A 27,966-nucleotide genomic window follows, 5' to 3' on the forward strand; every position below is an offset into this window, starting at 1 on the left:
ATGTTTTTACACAAGAGTTATACAACTTTCACCCAGAATTCACACATTTTTTTCCAATAGAATAAAAAAAAAAAAAAGTGAATCTTGGTGAAAGATTTGTGAATCTTGTGAAAAAAAAAAAAGAAAAAAAAAAAAAAAACAACACACACAACAACATTTATAGATAGATCCAGTAATAACAGGAACAATATTTTTCACATTATGCATCCCAGTACAGCAATCTCCACCACCCTGTGTATGCGCAGGGCAATCTCCACCACACAGTACATGCACTATGCTACATTATCAGGAGGCCAGCTGCAAGAACCAGGAAGAGACAGCCAGACCCCTGATGACGCAAGAAGAAAAAGATGGCGGAGAAAGACCCAGCATGTGGCAACTGAGCAGCAGATGAATGTGCAAGTATGTTTTTTTGAGGACAACACAGTGGACAAGGTAAATCATAAAAATATCAGTTGCTTCCATAATAGCAATAACTGTAATAGATATAGTGAAATAACACTCGCGCCAAGAAAAGTAGAAAAAGTGTGTGCAAAACTACGTATGTGTAAACCAAAGACTGCTGCTGTAGACAACCCACAGGGGTGTACAGTGAGAATAAATGTAATAGAGGTATTACCAACAGCGCATGTCTCAAACAAAATAATAAAATATCTGTGGTGGATAGTGTATTGGATCAAGACAATTGATACCAATATGTGTTACAAAAAGAACTGTTGCTGATATAAATCGTGCTTGATAGCCTCTCAGCTACCTGTCCCTATTAGCTAAAGTGCATATACCGTTGCAACATACAACATACATACATATAAAGTGCTTAAACAGTGCATAAAATAAGTGCAATCACTGTGCAACCAATACCAAAATTATAATGTGATATTATTAACAGCAATATTAGAAAAAAAATAAAAAGAATGTTGTTGATTTTTATAATTGTCTGTAGAAAATGGACATATATGAAGTTTAAACTTCTTAGTTTCCTTAAAGTTTTAAAAAAAAATTGTGAAAAATGGTGAGAAGTGTCCAAAAAGTCCAAACAATAAATGCAGTGATAGTGTCCAATAAGAAACCATCAGATGAGAATTTCCAATAGTGCAGTGATGGTGTCACCCTCCGTGCTAGTGCAAAATAGTGTAGGCAATTCAAACTCACCAGAAGGTGTTGACCCCCAATACCTTACGGCAAGTGGGTCAGTAGAGCTTAGTAATAGATGTCCAGCGGGGTCCCATCCGTCCGCATTCGGGTGGTCCTGGGTTGCTCCTAGCAGTAGGTGTAATGGGGCAGAAAAAAATCGCACTCCTCATGGTGTAGTTTAAATTAAAAGTTGTATTATTAAAAAATGACTTTCAACAAACAGGCAAATGTATTAAAACAAATGGTTAAAAAATGTTGGTGGTACAAGCTATTAAAAAGCATATAGGTGGGAATCGCTCAGAGCACTGTTAGGAAAGCCGGCTGTGGACGCCAAACAGTCTGCTCGCCTATAACGTGGAGCTTCCTGGTTAGTGTGCGGCTTGTGTTCCAAGTACCACTGGGAATGAGGCTACGTGCGTCTCAACTTGACGCGTTTTGTCATCAATGTGTGACGTCTTCGGAAGCTGGGCGCACATCTCCTCAATGCAGGTATTTATAGTATATAGAAAACTCCTCCCGCCTTCCCACATTCACAAACATACTCCAATCAGGATGTACCCGCCTCCTGTCTCCCATTTTACACTATCGGGGGAGGGAATAATATGGTGATTGAAGTCTGGAATGTAAACAAACCCTAACTGTGTAGTTTTCCTGTATTATGGGTTTTTTTTTGGGGTTTTTTTTTTTGTGTTTTGCTTGCGGGGCTACAGGGGATTTTTTTGTACTCTGTCCAGCAGCTACAATTGATTATTGCGGATGTCTGCCTGCTTGAATTGTATGCCAGTATGGACCGCTGATGTCATTTTATAGTGCCATGATACACAGCTGTGTGAGCCGCTGTTCTTGGCTAGAAATGCATGCGAATTATCACTGCTCCTGGTTGTGGATGTGTCCAATTGTCACAACTGGGGATAGTGAAAACTTATATTTGTGTGTAAAACTACTGGGAAAATGAAATAGAATTATTGTGCTTCTGTGGGTATGCCCATTGTATGGTGTGACTGGGATGGGGTTATATAGAAATTATTGTGCAGAGGATATTATTTATTACTAAAAATATTATTGAAGGCTGGTGTCCTTCCCACTTTTCATTGGAGTGAGTGTATTTGTACTGGAACTTTGTCCGATTGTATTTCAACTAGGGTAGTATAGTCAATATTGGAGCTAATGTTAGTTACTAAATATTTATGGATGCTAGTGACCTTTGCATGTCTTTCTTATGTGATAAGTGCATTATTTATGAAACTCTTATGGGATGATTTTAGATCATTAATGGTGAAAATAGTGCACCAGTGTGCCAGGGCCTTGTCCAGGTTCCTGTATATGCACTAGAGCTGGAGTTATTCTAAATTTGTTCTCTATAACTTGGAAACACTAGGCCTATACTTAGGTCTTGCTGGAAAAACATCAAGCTTCTGTAGGATACTACTTGGCTATCATTATATTGGAGGGGATATTGTTGTCAGTTTGTCTAAGTGGAAACCAACCGTGGCAGTGTGTGGTGATCTGCTACCTGGTGTTAATCATTGTTTGTTTTGTACTCAAAGGCTAAAATTAAAGTTATTTAGTGCTACAGAGACATGCTGCAACCTGCGTTTAGACAATTGGAAATACAGAATGTTCAATAATTGAAATAAGGCAGTTAGTATCAAAGTCAACAAATGGAAATACAGAATGTTCAATAATTTGAAATAAAGCAGTTAATATCAAAATCAATATTCATACCCTGCAGATGAAGGTGCCCAATTCATAAATCCAACCTGATTCCTTTTTTGAAACAGCCACTCTCATATTGGTGCCCCTCCAGTGGCTGTCTACTTTGTCAATGCCATAAAAGCTATTGTTGAAAGCAATTTTTTAATAAATACAACTTTTAATTTATACTACACCATGAGGAGTGCGATTTTTCTGCCCCATTACACCTACTGCTAGGAGCAACCCAGGACCACCCGGACGCGGACGGATGGGACCCCGCTGGACAACTATTACTAAGCTCTACTGACCCACTTGCCGTGAGGTATTGGGGGTCAACACCTTCTGGTGAGTTTGAATTGCCTACACTATTTTACACTAGCACGGAGGGTTGACACCATCACTGCACTATTGCAAATTCTCATCTGACCGTTTCTTACTAGACACTATCACTGCATTTATTGTTTTGACTTTTTGGACACTTATCACCATTTTTTTCTATAAGCTTCAAGGAAACTAAGAAGTTTAAACTTCATATATGTCCATTTTCTACAGACAATTATAAAAACCAACAACATTCTTTTCTAAAATATTTGTATTTTTTTCTAATATTGCTGTTAATAATATCACATGATAATTTTGGTATTGGTTGCACAGTGATTGCACTTATTATATGCACTGTTAAAGCACTTTATATGTATGTTGCAACGGTATATGCACTTTAGCTAATAGGGACAGGTAGCTGAGAGGCTATCAAGCACGATTTATATGAGCAACAGTTCTTTTTGTAGCACATATTGGTATCAATTGTCTTGATCCAATACACTATCCACCACAGATATTTTATTATTTTTTTGAGACATGTGCTGTTGGTAATACCTGTATTACATTTATTCTCACTGTAATAGATACCCTGAAAATATAAATGCACTTTTCAAAAATATGTTCCTCTTGGGAATCTGCACACAGATGTTATAGTGCCATGACTGCCTCTATCTTGGATTCTTCTGAGAGCCAAAGGTAGGTAACAGATGTAACTTAGAACCCACTCTCCCCAGATTTTGTGCCTATACTTTTAGGCCCCTTTCACATTTGTGCGACTTGTCCTTTGGTTTGGGGCTGCAAAGTCGCATGACAAGTCGTACTCCATGATTTCCAATGAGTACCGTTCATATCTGTGGGACTTCAAGTTGCAATGACTTCAAAGTAATCCCTGCACTACTTTGGTCCGACTTTGATGCGTTTTGAGGTCCATAGACCTAGGCATTGCTTCAAGTCCAGTCAAAATCTCGGCAAAAGAAATGTGGTAAAATTGTGGCAAAATCACGCAAGTTTTAGGTCGCACAAGTGTGAAAGGGGCCTTACTCTACTCCCTAAGCAAAGCACCTCCTGTGGAGATATGACCTGCAGCATTTGGCAGGGAACTTGCATATTGGCCCATTGTAAGAAAACACACTGCTAGTAAAAACATATGGGGTTGATTTACTAAAACTGGAGAGTGAAAAATCCGGTGCAGCTGTGCATGGTAGCCAATCAACTTCTAACTTTAGCTTGTTCAATTAAGCTTTACAAAAAAAAAAAAAAAAAAAAAAAAAAAACCTAGACGCTGATTGGTTTCTATGCACAGCTGCACTAGATTTTGGACTCTCCACTTTTAGTAAATCAACTCCAGAATGTTTTGTAACATTCACTTCCCACGGCCCATTAGGGAGAATGAAGGACATTATAAGAAAGCTGAGATGAGAAGCTTGCAGCATCACAGAAGGGAGGAGGAATGAGTAGGGTTAGCAGGTCACTCAGACAGAGAAATGGTAATGCAGTTCACTCTACATGTAAAATTCCAGATTGAAAGGCTGTTCAGTGCCTGCATGGTTTGGAGACAAGGAGAGTATTTTTAAGCAGGTTTTTTTTAGATGCAAGTAGTTTGTCCATGGCTTGTTCTGTTTTTAACTTAACCACCTACTGCCTGCGATCATTTTTTCCACAAAATCCAGGAGCCTTACTTACCTCTTCCAGATAACCTACAGTGTCTTGTGGTTTAGGAAAGAGAGAGACAGAAGGGGGTCAATTTATCAAAACTGGAGAGTGCAAATGATGGTGCAGTTCTGCATAGAAACCAATCTGCTTCCAGGTTTTTTTTTTTTTTTTTCAAAGCCTAATTGAACCAGCTAAATTTAGAAGCCAATTGGCTATCGTGCACAGCTGCACCAGATTTTGCACTCTTCAGTTTGAGTAAATCAACCCCTAAAGGCCCCTTTCACACAGCCCGTCGGACGGACTCCGTTTATCTCAGCGGGGGATCGATCTACCGATCCCCCGCTGAGCAGGAGGATGACAGCTGTCAGTTCCCCATACATCTCTATGGGGGAATCGGATGGGAACGGACCGTCTGTCCGTTCTCATCCGATCCGCTGGACAGATAGAAAAATTGAATTTTTGTAAAATCCCTTTCTCTGAGTCCTCCGACAGTCGCCGCCACCTCTAAGTCATCACTGCTGGGTATTGACTTCCGCTCCGCAGGAATGGCTAGGCATAAAGACTTAGTCAAAAGAACAAAGGCGTTTGCATATACACACCCATGGGGGCTGTCCCATCTGGTCAATACCCTGCATGGTCACTCCCAACTCAGTTTGGTAGCATAGCAGTAGGTAATAGAAACACAACCCCAAAAGAGGGGCGGGGGCGGCGACTGTCGGAGGACTCAGAGAAAGGAATTTTACAGGTAAGATTTTACAAAAATTCAGTTTTCTCTTACGTCCTCTGACAGTCGCCGCCGCCTCTAAGTCATCACCGTTGGGATGTCCCAAAGCAGTATAGACATGAGGGGTGGGAGACGCAACCGTAGAAAAGGCAACGCAGTACCCACATCAGAGAAAGGAATCTTACATGTACAGTAAGAGATCCTGCTGGGCAACAGAAAAAAATACTGCTCAACAGGAGCAACAGCCCAGGAAAGCAAACACCAACAGCCAGGGACCCATAGAAAAAAAATCAAGGGTCCTTCATGGCACTGCCGCACTGAGAACCTTGCGGCCAAAGGAGGCATCAGCTGATGCCAGAACATCTACTTTGCAGAATTTGGAAAAAGTGTGCACCGACGACCAAGTCGCAGCTTTGCACACCTGGGCCACCGAGGCCCGATGCCAATAGGCCCAAGACACACTCCCAGATCTGGTAGAGTGCGCTTTAACAGGGAAGGGTGGAACCCGTTCCTTCAAAGCATAAGCTTGTTCAATGGTCTGTCTGATCCATTTGGCAATAGTCGCTGCAGACGCAGCCATGCCCTTCCGAGATCCCTCAGGGAGGACAAAGAGGGAATCCGTCTTCCGAAAGGATTCCGTGGACGACAGGTAATCCCTGATCGCCCTGACCACATCCAGAGAATGCAGAGCCATCTCCTTCGGATTCTTAGGCTTCGTACAAAGTGAAGACAGGACAATATCCTCATTAAGGTGGAACTCAGAAATCACCTTAGGAAGGAAGGAGGGTTGCGGACGCAAAACCATCTTATCCTTGTGACTCACTAAGTACGAAGAACGGCAAGATAACGCCGCCAGTTCCGACACCCTGCGAGCCGAAGTGATCGCCACCAAAAAGGCAACCTTCTTGGACCGCAGAGGCAACGATATTTTCCGTATGTTTTCAAACGGAGCACCCTGTAACACGGACAGAACAAAGTTCAAGTCCCATGGAGGTAGGGGCTCCTTTCTGGGAGGAGCCAAATGTCGCACACCTTGAATGAAGGTGCGAACCAGGGAATGAGACGCCACAGGGCGTTGAAAAAGAACAGCCAGTGCGGACACCTGGCCTTTGATCGTGGCCAGCGCCAGGCGCTGGTCCACCCCAGACTGGAGGAAAGTCAACACTCTCGACACCGAGTACGAGCGAGGGGAGAACCCCCTGGACTCACACCAGGCGAAATAGGCCTTCCATGTACGGTAATAGATATTACCAGAGGAGGTCTTCCTAGCCTTGACAAGGGTAGGGATGACCTCAGGGGATAGACCCCTGTCCTCCAGGACCTGGGTCTCAACAGCCAGGCCGTTAAAGCCAGCGACTGTAAAGCAGGATGGAAGATCGGACCCTGAGACAGGAGATCTTCCCGCATTGGCAGCCGCCACTGCCAGACGAACAATGTCGGCGTACCAGGACCGGCGGGGCCAGTCCAGCGCCACCAGAATCACCAGGTGCGGTTCCGAGGCTAGCGTGCGGAGGAACCTGGACAGCAACTGGATCGGGGGGAAAGGCATACATCAGACGATACTGATGCCAAGGGGCCACCAACGCATCCGAGGCGTCCGCCAGAGGATCGCGCGTTCTTGCCATGAAACTTTCCACCTTTCGTTTTAACCGGGATGCAAACAGATCCACGTCCGGGGATCCCCACTCGCACACAGCTTCTGGAAGACCTCCGGGTGCAGGGACCATTCCCCCTGGTCCAGGGACAGGCGGCTCAGATAGTCGGCCTGCCAGTTCTCCACACCTAGAATGTGAACTGCTGAAATCCCTGGGACATGAGTCTCGGCCCAAGACAGAATGTCTGTCACCTCCCGGGCCGCCCGGCACTCCTGGTGCCCCCTTGGTGGTTGATGTAAGCCACCGTGGTAGCATTGTCCGTCTGTACCCGGACAGGACGGCCCCAAAGTCGGTCCGACCACTGGAAGAGACCGAGTTTTATCGCTCTCAATTCCAGCACATTTATCGGGAGAGAAGACTCCTCCTCCGACCAAAGGCCCTGGGCAGACAGGTTGCCCAGAACGCCACCCAAGCCCGAAAGGCTGGCATCCGTGGTAACCACCGTCCACAGTAATGGACGGAATGACTTGCCCTCCGACACTGTCGGAGACTGGAGCCACCACAGAAGAGCCAATCTGGTCTGGCGACTCAAGGAGACACTCAGATCCAGAGACTGAAGGAGTTTGTCCCACCTGGCCAGGATCTCCGCCTGGAGAGCCCGCGTGTGAAACTGGGCAAAGGGTATCGCCTCGAAGGCCGAAACCAACAACCCCAGGCCTCGCATACAAGTCCTGAGTGACAAGGACGGAATGTCCCTGAGGGACCTGATCTCGTCCTGAAAGGTCCAGAGCTTTTCTTCCGGCAAGAACACCTTTGTCTGAGCAGAGTCCAGAATCATCCCCAGATAGGGAAGACGAACCGATGGTGAAAACGTCGATTTCTGAACGTTGATGGTCCATCCGAACTCCTGAAGCGTCTGTACCATGGTGGACCAATCGCGCAGAAGGTCTTGGCTGACAATCGATCTCAGAAGGAGATCGTCCAGGTACCCCAAGACCGCAATGCCCTGTGCTCTCAACAGGCCCAGAACCGGCGCCAGCACTTTGGTAAAAACCCTTGGAGCCGAAGCGAGACCGAAAGGTAACGCCACAAACTGATAGTGGTCCTCCGCGATAGCAAACCGAAGGTACCTCTGGTGACCTTCAAAAATGGGGATGTGCAGATACGCATCCTTCAGATCTATCGAAGCCAGGAATTCTCCTGGACTCAGAGAGGCCACCACCGAACGGAGAGACTCCATTCGAAACTTTCGAACTCGCACGAAGCGGTTCAGTGCTTTCAGGTCCAGAATTGGACGTACTGTGCCCTCCTTCCTGGGCACAGTGAATAGGTTTGAATAAAAACCTCAAAACCTGTCCCGATGAGGCACCGGGACAATCACCCCTTGAGCAAGAAGGTCTCGCACCTCTTGTTGCAGATCCTGCAGAGGCCCAGGAGGCAAATGAAGATTTGAGGCAAAAAACCTGTTCCCCGGCCGGGAGAGGAATTCGATCTTGTAACCTGATCGAACGATTTCCTGAACCCACTTGTCCAAAATCCAGAGTAGCCAAGGTTGGAGGAAACCGCGCAAAAGGTCCCCCCACCCCAGAATTGGGTGAGAGCGCCCCTTCAGGCGGAGGCGGAGTGACCCGCCGAGCTGGCATTGCCTGGCTTCGACTTGCCCGCCCAGGGCGTCTTCTGACTACCCTGGCCCTTGAAGGGCTTGCCCTTGGGTTGGTTCCGAAAGGCACGAAAGGACCCCTGAATGGGTCGAGATGTAGAATCCCGCTTGCCCCGAAAGGACTTGTTCTTCGGGTTCTGGGGCAGCATAGTGCTCTTGCCCCCTGTGACGCCTTTTACCAGGGTATCCAATGCCTCGCCAAACAGGCGAGAACCAGCATAGGGAAAATCAGCAACTGTTTTCCTCAAGGACTGGTCAGTCGACCAGCTCTTCAGCCAAATCAGTCGACGGTTAAGTACCGCGACACTAGACAGGAGTGCTACCAAAGGGGCCTCATTCAAGGCCGCATCACACAAATACATGATTCCTCTGTGAATTTGATCCACCATATCCAGCCGGGCAGGTGGAACAGCATCCGACACGAGGTTGCTCCTAAGCACCGTAGTCCAATCAGCCACCGCCTGAGCCACTAGAACGGACGCGAAAATGGGTTTGAGCAGCGAGCCCGCCACCGTATGGGAATGGCGTGCTAGAGACTCCAACCGCGGGGTATCCTCTGAAGGAACCAAGGTAGCCTTGTTAAGGACTGCCACAGTGTGATCTACCTGCGGAGGCACACACCATCGTGATTCCGTAGCCGGCGCAAAAGGATAGAGCAATTTGAACCGACTAGGTACCAGGAATGGACGTTTTAAAGTGCGCCACATTTCATTAACAGTGTAATGAAACTCAGCGGGACAGGGAAAAACCTGTGCCGACTTGCGAGTCCTATGTGTCTCAAAAGATGACACAATGCCCGGAGGAATGGGCTCATCCTCCAAATGCAGCGTTTCCTTTACAGAATCAATCCATCCATGGTCGTGCGCTCTTCAGGCGACCCCGGGAGGAGGTATCAACCCCCTCCACCTCAACCTCCCCCTCAGACCCCAGCGGGTCCAAGGATGAGCGGGACCCTGAAAAGGGCACGCTCGCTGCAGCAGCCATATCACCATCTGAATCAGAAGAAAGAGACAATCTGGCCCTTTTTCTAACAGCACGTTCAGCCATTTCAGCATTTCCATATTGGACACTAAGGTCGCCACTACAGCGGCCAAATCAGGACTCAGAGGGGTCACAGGAGAACAGGGGTCCCCCACCAGAGCTGGGGGTAATTTGCTGTCCTGAGAATCCATTGCTCCAGACAAAAAACAATAGTGCAATAAAAATTGTACTGCCCCTTTAAGAGCACTGCGGAGTGCGCAGCCCACCGCTACAGCTACAGTGACAAAGACCCCCAAACAGGAGAAGAAGAAACTGAGCCAAAAGTGACAATACAGAGAGTAATGGAGAGAGATAATCTGCAGAGTGTTACTACTGGTGTCCTGCTTCAAGAGGAAAAGGAAGTGCTGTTAGAGGAGGCTGAACTAAAGGCTGCATGACTCAGGGAAAATGGCTGCCCCATAGGACTGAATGGGAGACTTCAGTAAAATGGCCGCCGAACATGCGGCCGGAACGATTTTTCTGCTACCGCAAAATGGCGGCGGATGGCGCCAAAACAGCATGTAGTATTGCCCATAATGAAGCAACATGCCTGCCCACACTTAAAATGGCGGACCGCGCGGTTTTCACTCCGCTGCGGCCGCCACACACAGTCTGCGCCCCAAACAAGCACCGAAGTGACACAGGGAATGGGACCCCCAAAAAACATACAGCACCGCAGCGCATGTACAAGCAATCCCCGCAGGGACCGCATAGGGAGTCACACAGGCACAGACATGGGGGACACACAGCAACACAGGACTGCCACCCCACACAGAGGTCCCACACAGAAGTACTTACCTGTACCAGATGGCGTGGGAAGCCTCTCAGAACGGAAAGCCTCTGTCCTCATCTGACAGGGAGTGCCGTTAGCCAGGGACCTTACACTGCAGCATCGCAGATGTGTCCTGTGAGGTAGCCACCTCACGGCTGCATCCCTGCAGCGAGCAGGGATGGGTCGTTCATAATGCCAGGGCGAACCATAAGCTGAACGCTCGATGGCGGGCTGGGGGGTCCATCTGACCCTTCTGCCCTGGAGAACCAGGGCGGTCAGTCCGAATCCCAGCACCGCATGATCCATCTTCATCAGAAGAAACGACTAACTAAAAGCTGACAAAATAAACAGCTAGTAAAGTAAGAAAAAACTGACATTTTCAAAGAAAATCAAATAAAAGATCAGTCAGGCTGAGACAGTGCCCCAGCACAGGGAATCCTAACCGCTCCTGATGCTAGGCAGAAAGAAACTAAGTTGGGAGTGACCATGCAAGGGGGGTATTGACCAGATGGGACAGCCCCCATGGGTGTGTATATGCAAACGCCTTTGTTCTTTTGACTAAGTATTTATGCCTAGCCACTCCTGCGGAGCGGAAGTCAATACCCAACAGTGATGACTTAGAGGCGGCGGCGACTGTCGGAGGACGTAAGAGAAATAGGGTTTCCATCCGTCCAGATTTGACGGATCGGATGTCAGCGGATCATGTCTCCGCTGACATCCAATGCCCCATAGGGATGCATGGGGGGACCATTAAGATCCGCCAAAAAAAACAGACATGCGGATCTGAACGGTCCGCCTGTGTGAAAGAGCCCTTAGTGTTATATAGATGATTGACTTACCTGACGTGAACATTTTACCAGCACCAGAAATTACAACTGCTCTACAGTTAGTGTCGTCTGATAAGGCACGGAAGCAGAGGACCATCTCCCTGTGAAAAGAAAGAAAAACACATCCCTTAGAGATAATCTGGTATTCCAGAAATACACTGCTTAAAAAAATGTAAGGGAACACTTTGAAAACACATCAGATCACAATGGGGAAAATATCATGCTGGATATTTATACTGATGCGGACTAGGTAATGTGTTAGGAACTAAAGGATGCCACCTCATTTGATGGAAATAAAAATTATCAACCTATAGAGGGCTGATTTCAAAGACACCCCGAAAATCTAAGTGAAAAAATCATGCATCAGGCTAGTCAATTTTTCTGACATTTCATTGAGGCAATTAAAAATGGTACTCAGTAGTTTGTATGGCTCCACGTGCTTATATGCATGCCTGACAACGTCCAGGCATGTTCCTAATGAGAGAACAAATGGTGTCCTGGGGTATTTCCTCCCAGATCTGGACCAAGGCATCACTGAGCTCCTGAATAGACTAAGGTGCAATCTGGTGGCGTCGGATGGACCGAAACAATTGTCCCAGAGGTGTTCTATTATATTTAGGTCAGGTCAGCGTGGGGGCCATTCAATGGTATCAATTCCTTCATCCTCCAGGAACTGGCTGCATACTCTCGCCACATTAGGCCAGGCATTGTTGTGAACCAGGAGGAACCCAGAACTCACTGCACCAGCATAGGGTCTTACAATGGGTCCAAGGATTTCATCCTGATACCTAATAGCAGTCAGGTTGCCATTGTGTAGCCTGTAGAGGTCTGTGTGTTCCTTCATGGATATGCATCCCCAGACCATCAATGACCCACCACCAAACCGGTCATGCTGAATGTTGTTACAGGCAGCATAACATTCTCCACAGCTTCTCCAGACTCTTTCACGTCTGTCACATGTGCTCTCCTGCTCTCATCTGTGAAAAGTACAGGGCTCCAGTGGTGGACCTGCCAATTCTGGTGTTTGATTAGCAAATGCCAATCAAGCTCCGCGGTGCCAGGCAGTGAGTACAGGGCCCACTAGAGGACATCGGGCCCTCAGGCCACCCTCAAGAAGTCTGTTTCTGATTGTTTGGTTAGAGACATTCACACCAGTGGCCTGCTGGAGGTCATTTTAGAGAGCTCTAGCAGTGCTCATCCTGTCCTCCTTGCACAAAGGAGCAGTTACCAGTCCTGCTAATGGGTTTAGGATCTTCTATGGCCCTGTCCAGCTTTCCTAGAGTAACTGCCTGTCTCCTGGAATCTTCTCCATGCTCTTGAGACTGTGCTGGGAGACAGCAATCCTTCTGGCAATGGCACGTATTGCTGTGCCATATAGGAGGAGTTGGACTTCCTGTGCAACCTCTATAGGGTCCAGGTATCACCTAATGACATTGACCCTAGCCAATCGCCAGTAGTGACATTGACCCTAGCCAAATGCAAAACTAGTGACAAACAGTCAGAAAAGTTGAGTAGGGAAAAAAATGTCAGTGGCCGCCACCTGTAAAACTATACCTGTTTTGGAGGTTGTCTCATTGTTGCCCATCTAGTGCACCTGTTGGGAATTTCGTTGGGAATTTCATTAACACCAAAGTAGCTGAAACTAATTAACAACCCCATCTGATACTTAACTGACCAGATCAATATTCCAGGAGTTTAATTGACTTGATGCCATACTCTGATTAAAAGGTGTTCCTTTCATTTTTGGGAGCAGTATATATTATTTATGAATCGGTTTCATCAGAGATACACCATTTTCTATGATGCTACATTTGCCAGAATTTAAAAGCGACCGCAGACCTGACTCTCAGCAGGGAACCAGCCATGTTAAGTCTGCTTCACAACAAACAAATACATTAAAGAAACAAGGGGGTGTACGACTGTCTTCCTCCTGGAAATGCTGGTTCGCTGCCTTTCATGCTGACCCTTTGATATTGTGTCACAAACCTAGAATTATGCATACAAGGGCTTCTGACCTATACTGACCTTACAACCTTAACTGGATTACCTTGCCAACCACTCAGCGTCTGCCATTCCTCTCTGCCAATCCTTCCACTGGCTTCCAATTGACTTACAAATTATAAAATCCAAAATACTAACAACTTAGAAAGCCATCCACTGCCCCCAGCTAACACACCAGACTCATCTCAAAATATCAACCGACCCACCCCTTTGCTCCTCCCAAGACCTCCTGCTCTCTTGCTCCCTTCTCACCTCCTCCCAATGCGTGTCTCTAGGATTTATCCAGAGCCTCTCCCATCCTCTGAAACTCCTTACCCCAATCTGTCTGATTATCTTCTACTCTGCTTTTAGGTGACCCCTAAAAACGTATCTCTTGTCAACTGCCATTGGTGATCTCCTTTCAAAAATGCTAATTAACTGTCTCTGGCTTGACTGTAAACCAGAACTGATGTGCATACCTGTTTCTGTCAATGAGGGGAGGGGAGTGGGGGGGTTGGAAAAGATGAAAATTTCTCCTAAAACACAAAGAATCAGCACAAGGGACACATCATGCTAACTGAAGGTTATGTCCCTTGTGCCAATTTTTATTCTTTTTAACTTAAGCTAAACATAAGAGGCAATATTGATACGCATAATGCTCTCTTGACAACCAAAATTTTAACTTCATCATTGTACAACAAACAGCAAAATAAAAGAGGATTTCTGATCTGGTTGTTATTGGTTGCAAATGCGAAGTCTAAAAACAATGTATTGCAACGAGGCTTATCCTGGTTTCCTAGAGGTGCTACCAAGCAACCAGATCTCATCCTTTTGTAAGCGTCCCCTGCTCTTTTATGTCCATGATCCTTTCATTTCATGGCTATGGTAATCCTCTTAAAATGCCACAGCCTGCAGTGTGGCCTTGCTGAAAAGGATGTGTATATTATCTTGCCTCCAGAAAGCTTTGTTCATGGCATTTCTTTTCTCAGGACGGTTTATTTCCACGTGGAAGATGTGATCCCTCGGTGTTGTGACTTTCAGCGTCTCATAGTCATACGATGCCAGTCCCGCCTCGGACGACATGTTCCGCAGTCCCAGAACCGCCTTGTGCAAATCTGAGGATCCAAAACAGAAGAATTTTTAGATCAAATGAAAACTAAACCTTCCCATTACAATCTGACTGTACAATCCCCTTTAGGCCCCTTTCACATTTGTGCGACCTAAAAGTCACGCAATTTTGACTGGCCTTGAAGCAATGCCTGTGTAATCTTGAGGTCTAGGGACCTCAAAACACATCAAAGTCAGACCAAAGTAGTGTAGGGACTACTATGAAGTCGTTGCTACTTGAAGTCACACAGATATAAATGGTACTCATTGGAAATCATGAAGTATGACTTGTCATGGGACGGCGCAGGACAAGTCGCACAAGTGTGAAAGGGGCCTTACCAAGGACTTCATAGCGTGATGGCTTACATAAGCACTCTGTTTAATTTGTATCCAATAAGGTAGATACCCGCACTACATTACATAGTTGTTGACAAATCTAAAAGAGATTGAACAATCAGATTGTAATGTGTCTAGTCAGTTTAAGACCCCTTTTAAAGCAAGCTTACCCGGTCTCATAAAGAAGCAAAGAATCCTTTCATTGTCAGCCTGGCCCTTCCTATAAAACAGCAGTCCCCAAATTACAGCTCACAAACTGATTAGGACCTGTTGGTTGCAGGGTTTTCTCACTGCAAACTGGAGGCAGCTGACTGCAGAGTGGGCAGCAGGTATTGGAACACGCTAAATGCTGGAATGCAATCAACCACAGGCACTATTGGGTGAAGTGTCTAATGGCACCTGCACACTCTCAGCTGTGTTGTCATCACAAGGATATGGAGGCAGCACAGAGGTAAGTGTCCGTGAACACCAATGATGATGTACTATTCCTCCCATTGTAAACCAGTGATAGGAAACTATATTCTTCTGAATAACCACTGAATGGGGCACTATATTCCTTCCACTGACCACAAATGATGGGAAACATCCCTTCCACTGGATGCCAATGACCATTGAACCTCAATGATGCTGCACCATAGCTCCTACTGATCACCAATGATGGGGCACCTCATTGCTCCCACTGACACCAATAATGGGGCGCAAATCCTCCCACTGACATGTGGGCATTTAATAATTCAACTGACATTGGGGGATTTTTCACTAATCTGACCTCTGGCTGGAACATTTTTCACTTACATAGATCTCTTACACTGGTGTATTTTTTTTACTCCTATTGGTCACAGTCCAGCCTCCAAACAGTGTAACAGGCAGGAAGTCTTTTTTTTTTTTTTTTTTTTTTAAAACTATCCTATGCTACCTGAGACCATTTCTATCCCAATATATCCTCTAAAGACCACCTTACATACTTTACACTGACAATATAAACCATTGTTAGGGATGCTTAAAGGAAAAGTATAGCCAAAGCTATTTTGGCTGTACTTCCCCTGTAAGTCACAAGAGCACAGTTCGTTCTGAACTCCTGTAACTGGTTTTCAGCCAACAGAGGGCTAAAGTTCACTGTCAGCTGACGTCACTCAGCTGTCCAGGCTCGGGAAAGATCCTGACCATATGTTTGGGTCCCACCGATCCAGTGATCCACTGAGAACCTGAGCCAGCCTCTCCAAAGCCCAGCGTCCCAGTGAGCAGAGAGCCGGTGACTGGCTCTCGGATCAGAGCAGAGGGGAGAACTGAGCGATCAGCAGTGTTTGCTCAGTTCTCACTGCAGAGCCTGCAGGGGACATATGCAGCATTGGCTTGATGCTGCATTCACCTAGGTGAATTTAAATGTTTGTTTTTTTTCGAAGTCCATACTTTCCTTTTAGGAAATTGCTGTTACATGAAAAAAAACGGAATTTTTGTAAAATCTTACCTGTAAAATTCCTTTCTCTGACAGTCGCCGCCTCTTCATATTCGTCACAATGGGGTATTAGACTTTGCTCCGAAGGAGTAGCTAGGCAACAGAACATTAAAGCTTTTAACATATCCCACCCTCAAGGGGTGGTCCCCTCAGTCAATACCCTCCTGCTTCCTGCAACCATATCTCAGTTTCAGTGGAATAGCAGTAGAGTATATAACCAAAACCCCAAAAGAGGGGCGGGGGCGGCGACTGTCGGAGGACTCAGAGAAAGGAATTTTACAGGTAAGATTTTACAAAAATTCCGTTTTCTCTTACGTCCTCCGACAGTCGCCGCCTCTTCATATTCGTCACAATGGGGACGTCCCAAAGCAGTGCAAACATGAGGGGTGGGAAACGCATCCGCGCCGTAAGGCAACGCAGTCTCCGCATCAAAGAAAGGAACCTTACCAAAGGAAGGAAACCAGCCGGGCAATAGGAAAAAAACGTGCTCAACAGGAGCAACAACCCAGGAAAAACAAATAACCAGGGGATAAAAAGAAAAAAACTTATCCCAACAGCCAGGGATCCCAACAGGGGACCCTAGGGAACAGCCGCACTAAGAACCTTGCGGCCAAAGGAAGCATCTGCCGATGCCTGAACATCCACCTTGTAGAATTTTGTGAAAGTGTGTACGGTCGACCAGGTCGCCGCCTTACACACCTGGGCCACAGAAGCCCCATGACGACAGGCCCAAGACGTACTCAGAGATCTAGTAGAGTGCGCCTTCACAGGCATAGGGGGAACTTTCCCCTGCAAGACATATGCCTGTTCAACGGTCTGCCGGATCCATTTGGCGATGGTAGAGGCCGACGCCGCCATGCCCTTCCGAGGACCCTCTGGAAGAACAAACAAAGAATCCGTCTTTCGAAAAGACTCAGTCGATTTAAGGTAAACCTTAATCGCCCGAACAACATCCAAAGAATGTAGTCTCACCTCTTTTGGATGTTTAGGCTTCGCGCACAGCGAAGGCAAGACAATATCCTCATTGAGATGGAATTCCGAAACTCGCTTCGGAAGAAAGGAAGGATTAGGTCGCAAGACCACCTTATCCAAATGAATAACCAGATACGGAGACTTGCAGGACAAAGCCGCCAGCTCCGACACTCTGCGAGCCGAAGTGATCGCAACCAAAAAGGCGACCTTCTTGGACAACATAGACAACGGGATCTCCCTGATCTGTTCAAAAGGAGCACGTTGCAATACAGATAGAACGAGATTCAAGTCCCAAGGAGGCAGGGGTTCCCTCCTAGGAGGAACCAGATGCCGCACACCCTGAACAAAAGTGCCAACCAAGGAGTTGGAAGCCACGGGACGTTGAAAGAGAACGGCCAGCGCAGACACCTGACCCTTTATCGTAGCCAGCGCCAAACACTGATCGACACCTGATTGAAGGAAGGACAATACTCGAGAAACCGAGTACGTGCAGGGCGAAAACCCCCTTGATTCACACCAGGCAAAATAGGCCTTCCAAGTACGGTAGTAAACCTACCCCGAGGAAGACTTCCTCGCGTTGATCAAGGTATGAACGACCTCAGGGGAGAGACCCCTCTCCCTCAGAACCTCGATCTCAACAGCCAGGCCGTCAAAGCCAGCGACTGTAAAGCAGGATGGCATATCGGCCCTTGAGACAGGAGATCGTCTCGAAGAGGTAGACGCCACGGGGCGTCGACCGCCAGATTCACGAGGTCTGCGTACCAGGACCGGCGAGACCAATCAGGCGCCACAAGAATCACCGTGCTGCGTTCCGAGTGTAACCTTCGAAGGAACCTGGACAGCAACTGAATCGGTGGAAACGCATACATTAGCTTGTACTGATGCCACGGGGCCACCAACGCGTCCGACGCGTCTGCCCGAGGGTCGCGCGTCCTTGCCACGAACCTTCTCACCTTGTTGTTGAGACGAGACGCGAACAGGTCCACATCTGGAAGACCCCACTTTGCGCACAACATCTGGAAGACATCCGGGTGGAGAGACCATTCCCCCTGATCCAGGGTCTGGCGACTCAGACAGTCCGCCTGCCAGTTCTCCACCCCTGGAATGTGAACCGCCGTTATCGCCGGGACATGAGTCTCGGCCCAAGACAGAATGTCGGCCACCTCTCGGGCCGCTCGGGCACTCCTGGTGCCCCCCTGGTGGTTGATGTAGGCCACCGCCGTGGCATTGTCCGTCTGCACCCGAACCGGACAGCCCTGCAGCCGGTCCGTCCAATGATGAAGGCAGAGATTTATCGCACGCAACTCCAGAATGTTGATCGGAAGGGAGGACTCCCCCTCCGACCAGGTTCCCTGGGCGGACAGAACGCCCAGAACACCACCCCAGCCCGACAAGCTGGCATCCGTGGTGATCACCGTCCACGAAACAGGACGAAAAGACTTGCCCCCCGACACCATCGGGGACTGGAGCCACCACAGAAGGTCCCTTCTGGTGCGATGGCCCAACGAGATTTGAAGATCCAGAGATTGAGGTCGCCCGTCCCACTTGGACAGGATCTCCGATTGGAGACCCCGCGTGTGAAACTGGGCGAAGGGAATCGCCTCGAAAGCCGAGACCATCAAACCCAGACATCGCATGCACGTCCGTAGAGACGAGCGCGGAACGTCCCTGAGGGACCTGACTTCCTCCTGAAGAGTCCTGAGTTTGTCTTCCGGCAGGAAGACCTTCGCCTGGACCGAGTCCAGGATCATCCCCAGGTAGGGAAGACGGACCGACGGACTCAGCGTCGACTTTGGAAAATTGATCGTCCAACCAAACTCCTGTAGAGTTTGCATCGTGACAGACAGGTCCTTTTCCAGACCCTGGCTGGCCGCAGACCGAACCAGGATGTCGTCCAGATACCCCAGGACAGAGATGCCCTGGGCCCTCAGTAACGCCAGAACCGGTGCAAGCACCTTGGTGAAAACCCGTGGAGCCGAGGCGAGACCAAAAGGTAACGCCACGAACTGGTAGTGATCCTCCGCAATGGCGAACCGAAGGTACCACTGGTGACCCTCGAAAATCGGGATGTGAAGATACGCATCCTTCAAATCGATGGAGGCCATGAATTCCCCCGGAACCAGGGCAGCCACCACGACCGCAGGGATTCCATGCGGAACTTGCGAACCCGCACAGAGCGGTTTAGAGCCTTCAAGTCCAGAATTGGACGAACCTTGCCCTCCTTCCTGGGCACGGTGAACAGATTGGAATAAAACCCCCGAAATCTGTCCCGATGAGGCACCGGAACCACCACTCCCTGAGCCTTCAGGTCTCTCACCGCTAGGTGCAGGTCCCGTAAACGCTCTGGAGACAGTTGAAGATTTTGAGGGAAAAAATCTGCTCTCCGGCCGAGAGAGAAACTCGATCTTGTAACCAGATCGAAAGATCTCCTGAACCCACCGGTCCCGCAAGCGGGCTAACCAGGGTTGAAGAAAACCGAGCAAGCGTCCCCCCACCCCAAAACTGGGTGAGGGCGCCCCTTCAGGCCGCACTGTTATGGGCAGCGGATCCGGACTGACCGGACTTCTGTTTACCAGACCAGGGCTTCTTTTGAGAGCCCTGCCCCTTGAACGGTTTGCCCTTGTAGTGCAACCGAAAGGCACAAAAGGACCCCTGAGGAGGCCGAAATTTGCATGTTTCTTCCCAGAAGCCCCCTTAGCCTTGGGGAAATGGGGCAAGAGAGTGCTCTTACCTCCGGTGAACCCCTTAATCAACGCATCCAAGGACTCCCCAAACAGGCGAGACCCATCATAAGGCAGATTGGCCAAGGTCTTTCGCGAAGATTGGTCCACCGACCAACACTTCAACCAAACCAGGCGGCGAGACAACACCGCCACGCTGTGTACACGGGCAGCCAACGGGACTAAGTCCAAGTCCGCATCACACAGATACATGACACCCTGGTGGATTTGATCCACCATATCCAGAGTCGCCGGCGAGGCCGAATCGGCCACTAGGACGCGCCTAAGCATCTGCGTCCAACTTGCGACAGCCTGGGCCGCCATAAGAGAGGCAAACAGAGCCTTAAGCATCGAACCCGTAACAGAATAAGTATGACGGGCAAGAGACTCCAGTCTTCTATCCGTGGAATCGCAGTGGATTTGTTCAAAAACCGCAATTGCATGATCCACCGGGGGTGGCACACACCACCGTTCATCAGTGGAAGGCGAAAAAGGATAACGCAGCTTGAACCTACTTGGTACAGCAAAAGGTTTGCGTAAATTGCGCCATTGTTCCTTAACAGCGCCCTGAAAATCATCGTTGCAGGGAAAAACCTGCGGCGTCCTGCGTTTTCTCTGCGTCCCATAAGCCGCCAGGGCAGCGGGGGGACACACTTCATCCTGCAAACGCAGCGTTTGTTTTATGGAAGCAATCAATTCATCCATGATTGCAAGCTCTTCAGGCGAGCCAGGGGGAGAATTATCAACCCCCTCAACCTCAGCCTCCACCTCGGACCCCACGAGATCCAGGGAGGAGCGGGACCCTGATAAGGAGACCCCCGCCCTAACAGCCCCATCACCTTCACCCACAGAATCAGAGGAATGAGCAGCCACCAGCATCTGCACCTGAGCAGCAAGGCCAGCCACAATAGTGGCCAAATCCCCCCCTGGGGGAGAAACAGCGGTGGCAGGAAATTTGCCCTCCTGAGAATCCATTGCCCCAATATGCTATGCCGGAGAATAAAGGGTTAACTGCCCCTTTAACAAGCGCAGCCCACCGCACCACACACAAGCACAATGAGACCCCCACAGGGAACAATAAACTGAACACAGGCAATGGATATAGCAAGAACAGAAGGATAAAACCTGAGGAGACCCTTGCCGCTGCTGCTGCCTCAATCGGTGTACCCAGGAGAAGAGGAAGTGATGAAACCAGGGCGCTCTATTAAAGCCTATGGGAGGCTACAAGAAAATGGCCGCATGCATGGAGAACATGCGGCCGGAGCGAGTGTAGGCAAAATGGCGCCGTTTGGCGCCGAAACCGCCGCTCCTACAGTACAGTAGTGCACAAAAACACCATCCACATAAAAAAATATATGGCAGATCGCCGCAGCGATCGCTGTATAGTGCCCCAACATGCCACAAAACATGCCCCACAGCACACAGCTTCTCACACTGAATCAGGCTGACACAGACAGTGTCACACAGCTCCCCCCCCCTGCAGCCCGCAGCATGCAGCAGAGTGATAGGGAGACAAACAGTGAGAACAGAGGCAGGTTACACAGTCCCAGACTGACACCCCTCCCGACAGACAGGTCCCCACATAGATACACTTACCTCTTAATGGCGTGGGGGACCCGCACAGGCGAACAAGCCGCTGCACATGAGGCAGGGAGAGTCGCATACCAGACGCACAAAATTGGGGTTAAGAAACCGCACAGCGTCCAGTGAGGTAGCCACCTCACCAATCATCCCTGCACTGCACAGGGATGGGTCGTTCACTGCGCCAGGAGCATTACCTGGCTGAACGCTCGATGGCAGGCTGGGAAGCCACTGACCCACGACCTGCGACCAGGGGGATCAGCCCGAGACCCAGCCCGCATGATCCTCTTCGTCAGAAGAACTAACTAATGCTGATAAAAAGAACAGCTAAGTAAAGAGAGAGAAAAAACTCAAACAAAAAATCAAAAAAGAAGAAGAGGCTGGGGCACAAAGCCCCAGCACAGAGAGAACCAGCTACTCCTGACAAGCTAGACATTGATAGCAAAGGTGATAACTGCGCTCAGCATTAAAAGTGCTATAGGTGCATTAATAAAAACTGCTATAAGTGCATCAATGCATTAGTGATTGTTCACAATCAATAAATATGCAAAATACAATGGTGTATAAATGAATAAATAAATATTGGCATTCATTGGGCTAAAAAAGTCCTTAAAGTGCTCTGTGCGACTGTGCAAATCTAAATCTTCAGCAATCTTGGATTAGATGGGAACCTCCACCACAAACACCTCCACCCAGTGGTCAGATGATATACTCCTTACCAGAATGCGATGACCCCTTGATCTCTGTGTCTCTCAGTGTAGCTGAGCATCTGTCTGTGGGCTCTACCAGCATTACCCTCTGCCTGAGACTTCTCTGGACAGTCCGGAGATCCGGAACCTTGTTAAAGCATTCGGGCAAAATTCTTTGAGGCGATAACAGTGATGAGGATAACCTTGAGCCAATGTGGAGTGATATGCCGGGTTTGACCCCCTGTAATTAAGGGGTCATCGCATTCTGGTAAGGAGTATATCATCTGACCACTGGGTGGAGGTGTTTGTGGTGGAGGTTCCCATCTAATCCAAGATTGCTGAAGATTTAGATTTGCACAGTCGCACAGAGCACTTTAAGGACTTTTTTAGCCCAATGAATGCCAATATTTATTTATTTATTCATTTATACACCATTGTATTTTGCATATTTATTGATTGTGAACAATCACTAATGCATTGATGCACTTATAGCACTTTTTATTAATGCACCTATAGCACTTTTAATGCTGAGCGCAGTTATCACCTTTGCTATTAATTATTCACGTTTTTACGTTCAGATTGCAGCTCGCAGTGTGGAAGCAATTCCCGGTAGTTAATTTACTATAATTTATAATTAATTTATAATTTATCTCACTAATTGAATGAGAAGTCCCTGGTGTCAAATAATATCCTTTGCGCAGGTCTTTTTGGTTAGCACCATTTTTTTCGTTCAAGCTAGACATTGAAACTGAGATATGGTTGCAGGAAGTAGGAGGGTATTGACTGAGGGGACCACCCCTTGAGGGTGGGATATGTTAAAAGCTTTAATGTTAACATATTCTGTTGCCTAGCTACTCCTTCGGAGCAAAGTCTAATACCCCATTGTGACGAATATGAAGAGGCGGCGACTGTCGGAGGACATAAGAGAAAATATAAATGTAACTGTGCGAATAAAGAGTAACTATTGCAAGCAGCCTACACAGTGTTCTAGAGTTTATCCCAAACCCTGTCACTGTTAATTGGTCAGCAGAGAAAATAAACATAAAGGGAACCTTGTCTTTTGGAAATTACCAAGCATAAGAGTTATCAAGAACTCTTTACTGGATGAGGCCATATAACTGTGGGCCTCAATTACCAGTCACTTTTCCACTTTTATGAGTTCCAGGTATAGATATTTTTACATAGTTACATACAGTATGTGCAGCTTGGACCAATGTAAGCATGTATTGCCTTACCTGTGGAATCCTGAGGAAGCTGGAAATCAATATAGTAGACATTGCTATTACAGTGACTCCCCACTTTATGCAATCAGAGAACACTGCATTCTTGAGAAAATGTAAAGTGTTCTCTGTATGGCGCCAAGCAAGTGAGCCCCGTTGTCCAATAGGCAGGAAGGCATCGCTCATCACAGGACCCAGAAGCTAGCAGCAACTGTAGTAGCAGTGTTTACTACAGTGATTTTAAGCTTCCATGGGGATCTTACTGCTATGGCACATAAATACTTACATTGGACCAATCTGTGTCAATGTAAATATGTAAAATTTGGCATACCTAAACTTCAGTTTTAAAAGAAATAAAAAAGAACTTAGTGGGTTCCTTTAGACAACAGCTCCACCTTTACGCTGGATTTCGTATATACTGTAAATCACACAGTGCAAAGATCAGCTGTTGTGTAGCTAAGTAGCTTTATCAAATCTACAATACACACACACACACACACACACACACACATTAATGGGTTCTTAGGACTAAAACTGTAAGGATCTAGGATAGATTCATCTATAGAATATCTTCATATAATATATTGAAGTGCCTGCATGAAGAAAGAGGTTTACCGTTCTTCTCCTTGTTAGTGGCTGCTGGATCGGACAAATGACGGTATTTGTGCAGTTAACGAGCCAAGTGTGTCCCTCGGCTAAAGTTCAGTGTAGGAAGCAGAGAAGAGGTCAGAGTGCCAGGCTGCATATCTACAGCAATAATAACATGTCTGACTGCTGAGCGCCAGTGTGAGACAGCATGTCACTAATGACACTGACTTCCAAGTGACCTTCTATGACTATACAGTATATAATAATAGATTTACACAAACCATTTTATTATTCGTGTTAATGAAATCCCCCCTTTTCTATTTCAGTGCTTGGCTGAGAGCTGAAGCAAGCTTCGCCCTCCCCTTTTCTAATAATTGCTTGGGGACAGAGTGGAGAGCAGTAACTGACAGTCACTGCTCTTCGCTCCGATTCCAAGAACTGAGCGATCATGTGCTCACTATATTCTCAGGCTTAGAGATGGGATAAGACAGCTACAGCATTACACCAATGCTGCAGCATGGAGGTGAGCAAACAGTGGGGGGAAAAAGTATTTGATCCCCTGCTTATTTTGTAGGTTTGCCCACTGACAAAGAAAAAATATAATCAGTCTAAAATGTTAATGGTAGGTTTATTTTAACAGTGACAGATGGAACAACACAAAATCCAGAAAAACACATTTCAAAAAAGTTATAAATTGACCTGCATTTTAATGACTGAAATAAGTATTTGACCCCTTAGCAAAACATGACTTAGTACTTGGTGGCAAAACCCTTGCTGGCAATCACAGAGGTCAGACGTTTCTTGTATTTGGCAACCAGGTTTGCACACATCTCAGGAGGAGTGCTCTTTGCAGATCTTCTCCAAGCCATTAAGGTTTTGAGGCTGACGTTTGGAAACTTGAACCTTTAGCTCCCTCCACATATTTTGTATGGAATTAAGGTCTGGATACTGGCTAGGCCACTCCAGGACCTTATTGTGCTTCTTCTTAAGCCACTCCTTTGTTGCCTTGGCCGTGTGTTTTGAGTCATTGTCATGCTGGAATACCCATCCCCGACCCATTTTCAATGCCCTGGCTGAGGGAAGGAGGTTCTTACCCAAGATTTGACAGTACATGGCCCCGTCCATCGTCCCTTTGATGCGGTGAAGTTGTCCTGTCCCCTTAGCAGAAAAACACCTCCAAAGCATAATGTTTCCACCTCCATGTTTGACGGGGATGGTGTTGTTGGGGGTCATAGGCAGCATTCCTCCTTCTCCAAACACTGCAAGTTCTCCTCTGAATCATTCAGATGATAATTAGAAAGCTTCAGATGGGCCTGTACATGTGCTTTCCTGAGCAGGGGGACCTTGCGGGCGCTGCAGGATTTCAGACCTTCATGGCATAGTGTGTTACCAAATGTTTTCTTGGGGACTATGGTCCCAGCTGCCTTGAGATCACTGACAATATTTTCCCGTGTAGTTCTGGGCTGATTCATCATCGTTCTCATGATCCGTAAAACTCCACGATGTGAGATCCTGCATGGAGCCCCAGAACGAGGGAGAACAGGTATTTTGTGTTTCTTCTATTTGCAAATAATTTCACCATATGTCGTCACCCTCTCACCAAGCTGCTTCACATTAGTCTTGTAGCCCATTCCAGCCTTGTGTAGGTCTACAATCTTGTCCCCGACATCCTTGGACAGCTCTTTGGTCTTGGCCATGGTGGAGAGATTGGAATCTGACTGATTTGTTTCTGTGGACAGGGGTCTTTTATACACTCCCTTTAAGAGAGTGCTCCTAATCTCAGCTCATTACCTGTATAAAAAACACCTGGGAGCCATAAATCTTGCCGATTGATAAGGGATAAAATACTTATTTCACTCATTAAATGCAAATCAATTCATAACTTTTTTGAAATTTGTTTTTCTGGGTATTTTTGTTGTTATTGTCTCTCACTCTTAAAATAAACCTACTAAAAAAATTATAAAAACAGATCATTTGTCAGTAGGCAAACATACAAAATCAGCAGGGGATCAAATACTATTTCCTCTCACTATATATGTTAGTTTTTTTAAATCCCACACTAATCCTTTAACCATGTCTGGACCGGAAGGAATTGCCCCCCTAATGACCAGGCCATTGTTTGCGATTCGGCACTGCGTTACATTAAAGTAAAATTGTGCGGTCGTGCGACGCTGTACCTTATGTCCTTTTTTCCCCACAAATAGAGCTTTATTTTGGTGGTATTTGATCACCTGTGCAATTTTTATTTTTTTGCCCTATAAAAAAAAATAGAGCGAAATTCTGAAAAAAAAAAAAAATATATATATATATATTTTTTTTTCACATTCTGCTATATAACATTCCCTAAAAAAAAAAAAAAAATTTTTTCATACTTTTATAATTAGTATTTTCATAATTTGTATTCTGTTACATATTTTTTTTTTTTTTTAAGAGAAATCGCAATATTATTTATTTTGATTGGTTTGCACAAAAGTTATTGCGTCTACAAACTAGGAGAAAGATTTGTCATTTTTTACTAGTAATGGCGGCGATCTGTCATTTTTAGTGGGACTGCGACATTGCGGCGGACAGATCGGACCCCTGACACTTTTGGGGGGACTACAGTAATCAGCGCTAAAAATATGCACTGTTACTGTAATAATGACACTGGCAGGGAAGGGGTTAACCTAGTGGGTGATCAAAGGGTTAAATGTAAGCCTAGGGGAGTGTTTACTAACTGTGGAGGGGGGGGCTTGTGAAATGACCATAATGATCCTATATAGAAGGATCACAGGTGCTCTGTGATCATTTCAGAGAAAAGAACAGTCGGCTGTGTTTACAACAGCTGACCGTTCTTCCCTCTCAGCAAAGAGCGATCGCGGGTGGCCAGCGGCAATCGGTGCCGCCAGCCCCGTGGATCGGCATCCACGCTGCCAAGTAGTACTACGTAAGTTCGTGCAGCCAAGCCAGCCTGCCACAGTAAAACTGCGGCGGGCGGTCAGCAAGTGGTTAAACTTTTTACATTTTGAAACTGGGGTGCCTTGAGATTTTGCATACTTTTAAAGGTTGCCGCAACTGAAAAAAGGTGGAGAAAAGCTGCTCTATTGCACAATACATTGGATTGCATCCAATGCATTGTACATTGCATTCACAACGAATAGTATTGTAATGCACCACATATGGAGCAGGTGTGTTTCTATGCGAATGTCGCAACACATACACTATATTACCAAAAGTATCGGGATACCTGCCTTTACACACAGTCTTAGTCTGTAGGGTTCAATATTGAGTTGGCCCACCCTTTGCAGCTATAATAGCTTCAACTCTTCTGGGAAGGCTGTCCACAAGGTTTAGGAGTGTCTATTGGAATGTTTGACCATTCTTCCAGAAGCGCATTTGTGAGGTCAGGCACTGATGTGTTCCGGGAAGGGCTGGCTCACAGTCTCTGCTCTAACTGATCCCAAAGGTGTTCTTTCGGGGTCATTCATGTCTTTATGGACCTTGATTTGTGCACTGGTGCACAGTAATTTTGGAACAGCAAGGGGTCATCCCCAAACTGTTCCCACAAAGTTGGGAGTATAAAATTGTCCAAAATGTCTTGGTATGCTGATGCCTAACCCCTGAAAAAACAACCCCACATCATAATCCCCCTCCACCAAATGATTTGGACCAGTGCACACAGGAAGGTCCATAAAGACATGCATGAGCAAGTTTGGGGTGGAGGAACTTGATTGGCCCTGCACAGAGTCCTGACCTCAACCTGATAGAACACCTTTGGGATACAAAAGAGCAGAGACTGGGAGCCAGGCCTTTTCATCCACATCAGCTCCTGATCTCACAAATGTGTTTCTAGAACAATGGTCAAACATTCCCATAGACACACTCCTAAACCTTGTGGATAGCCTTCCCAGAAGAGTTGCTGCAGTAGCTGCAAAGG

The 27,966-nt window shown here is 47.0% G+C and overlaps 1 protein-coding gene across 1 annotated transcript in view; it reads right to left on the reverse strand.

Annotated features, from left to right (window-relative positions):
- Positions 1-27,966, reverse strand: part of ECH1 (enoyl-CoA hydratase 1) — a 121,747-nt gene that overhangs the window by 87,945 nt on the left and 5,836 nt on the right. The window contains exons 2-3 of the mRNA XM_082263725.1: positions 14,334-14,496; positions 11,414-11,502 (exon numbers count right to left, since the gene is read on the reverse strand). Of these exons, the coding sequence (XP_082119851.1) occupies positions 11,414-11,502; positions 14,334-14,496 (252 nt within the window). The remainder of the gene's footprint in view (positions 1-11,413; positions 11,503-14,333; positions 14,497-27,966) is intronic.

Source organism: Pelophylax lessonae (genome assembly GCF_965119305.1).
Source record: "Pelophylax lessonae genome assembly, chromosome: 7".
In the NCBI taxonomy this organism is placed as follows: Eukaryota; Metazoa; Chordata; class Amphibia; order Anura; family Ranidae; genus Pelophylax; species Pelophylax lessonae.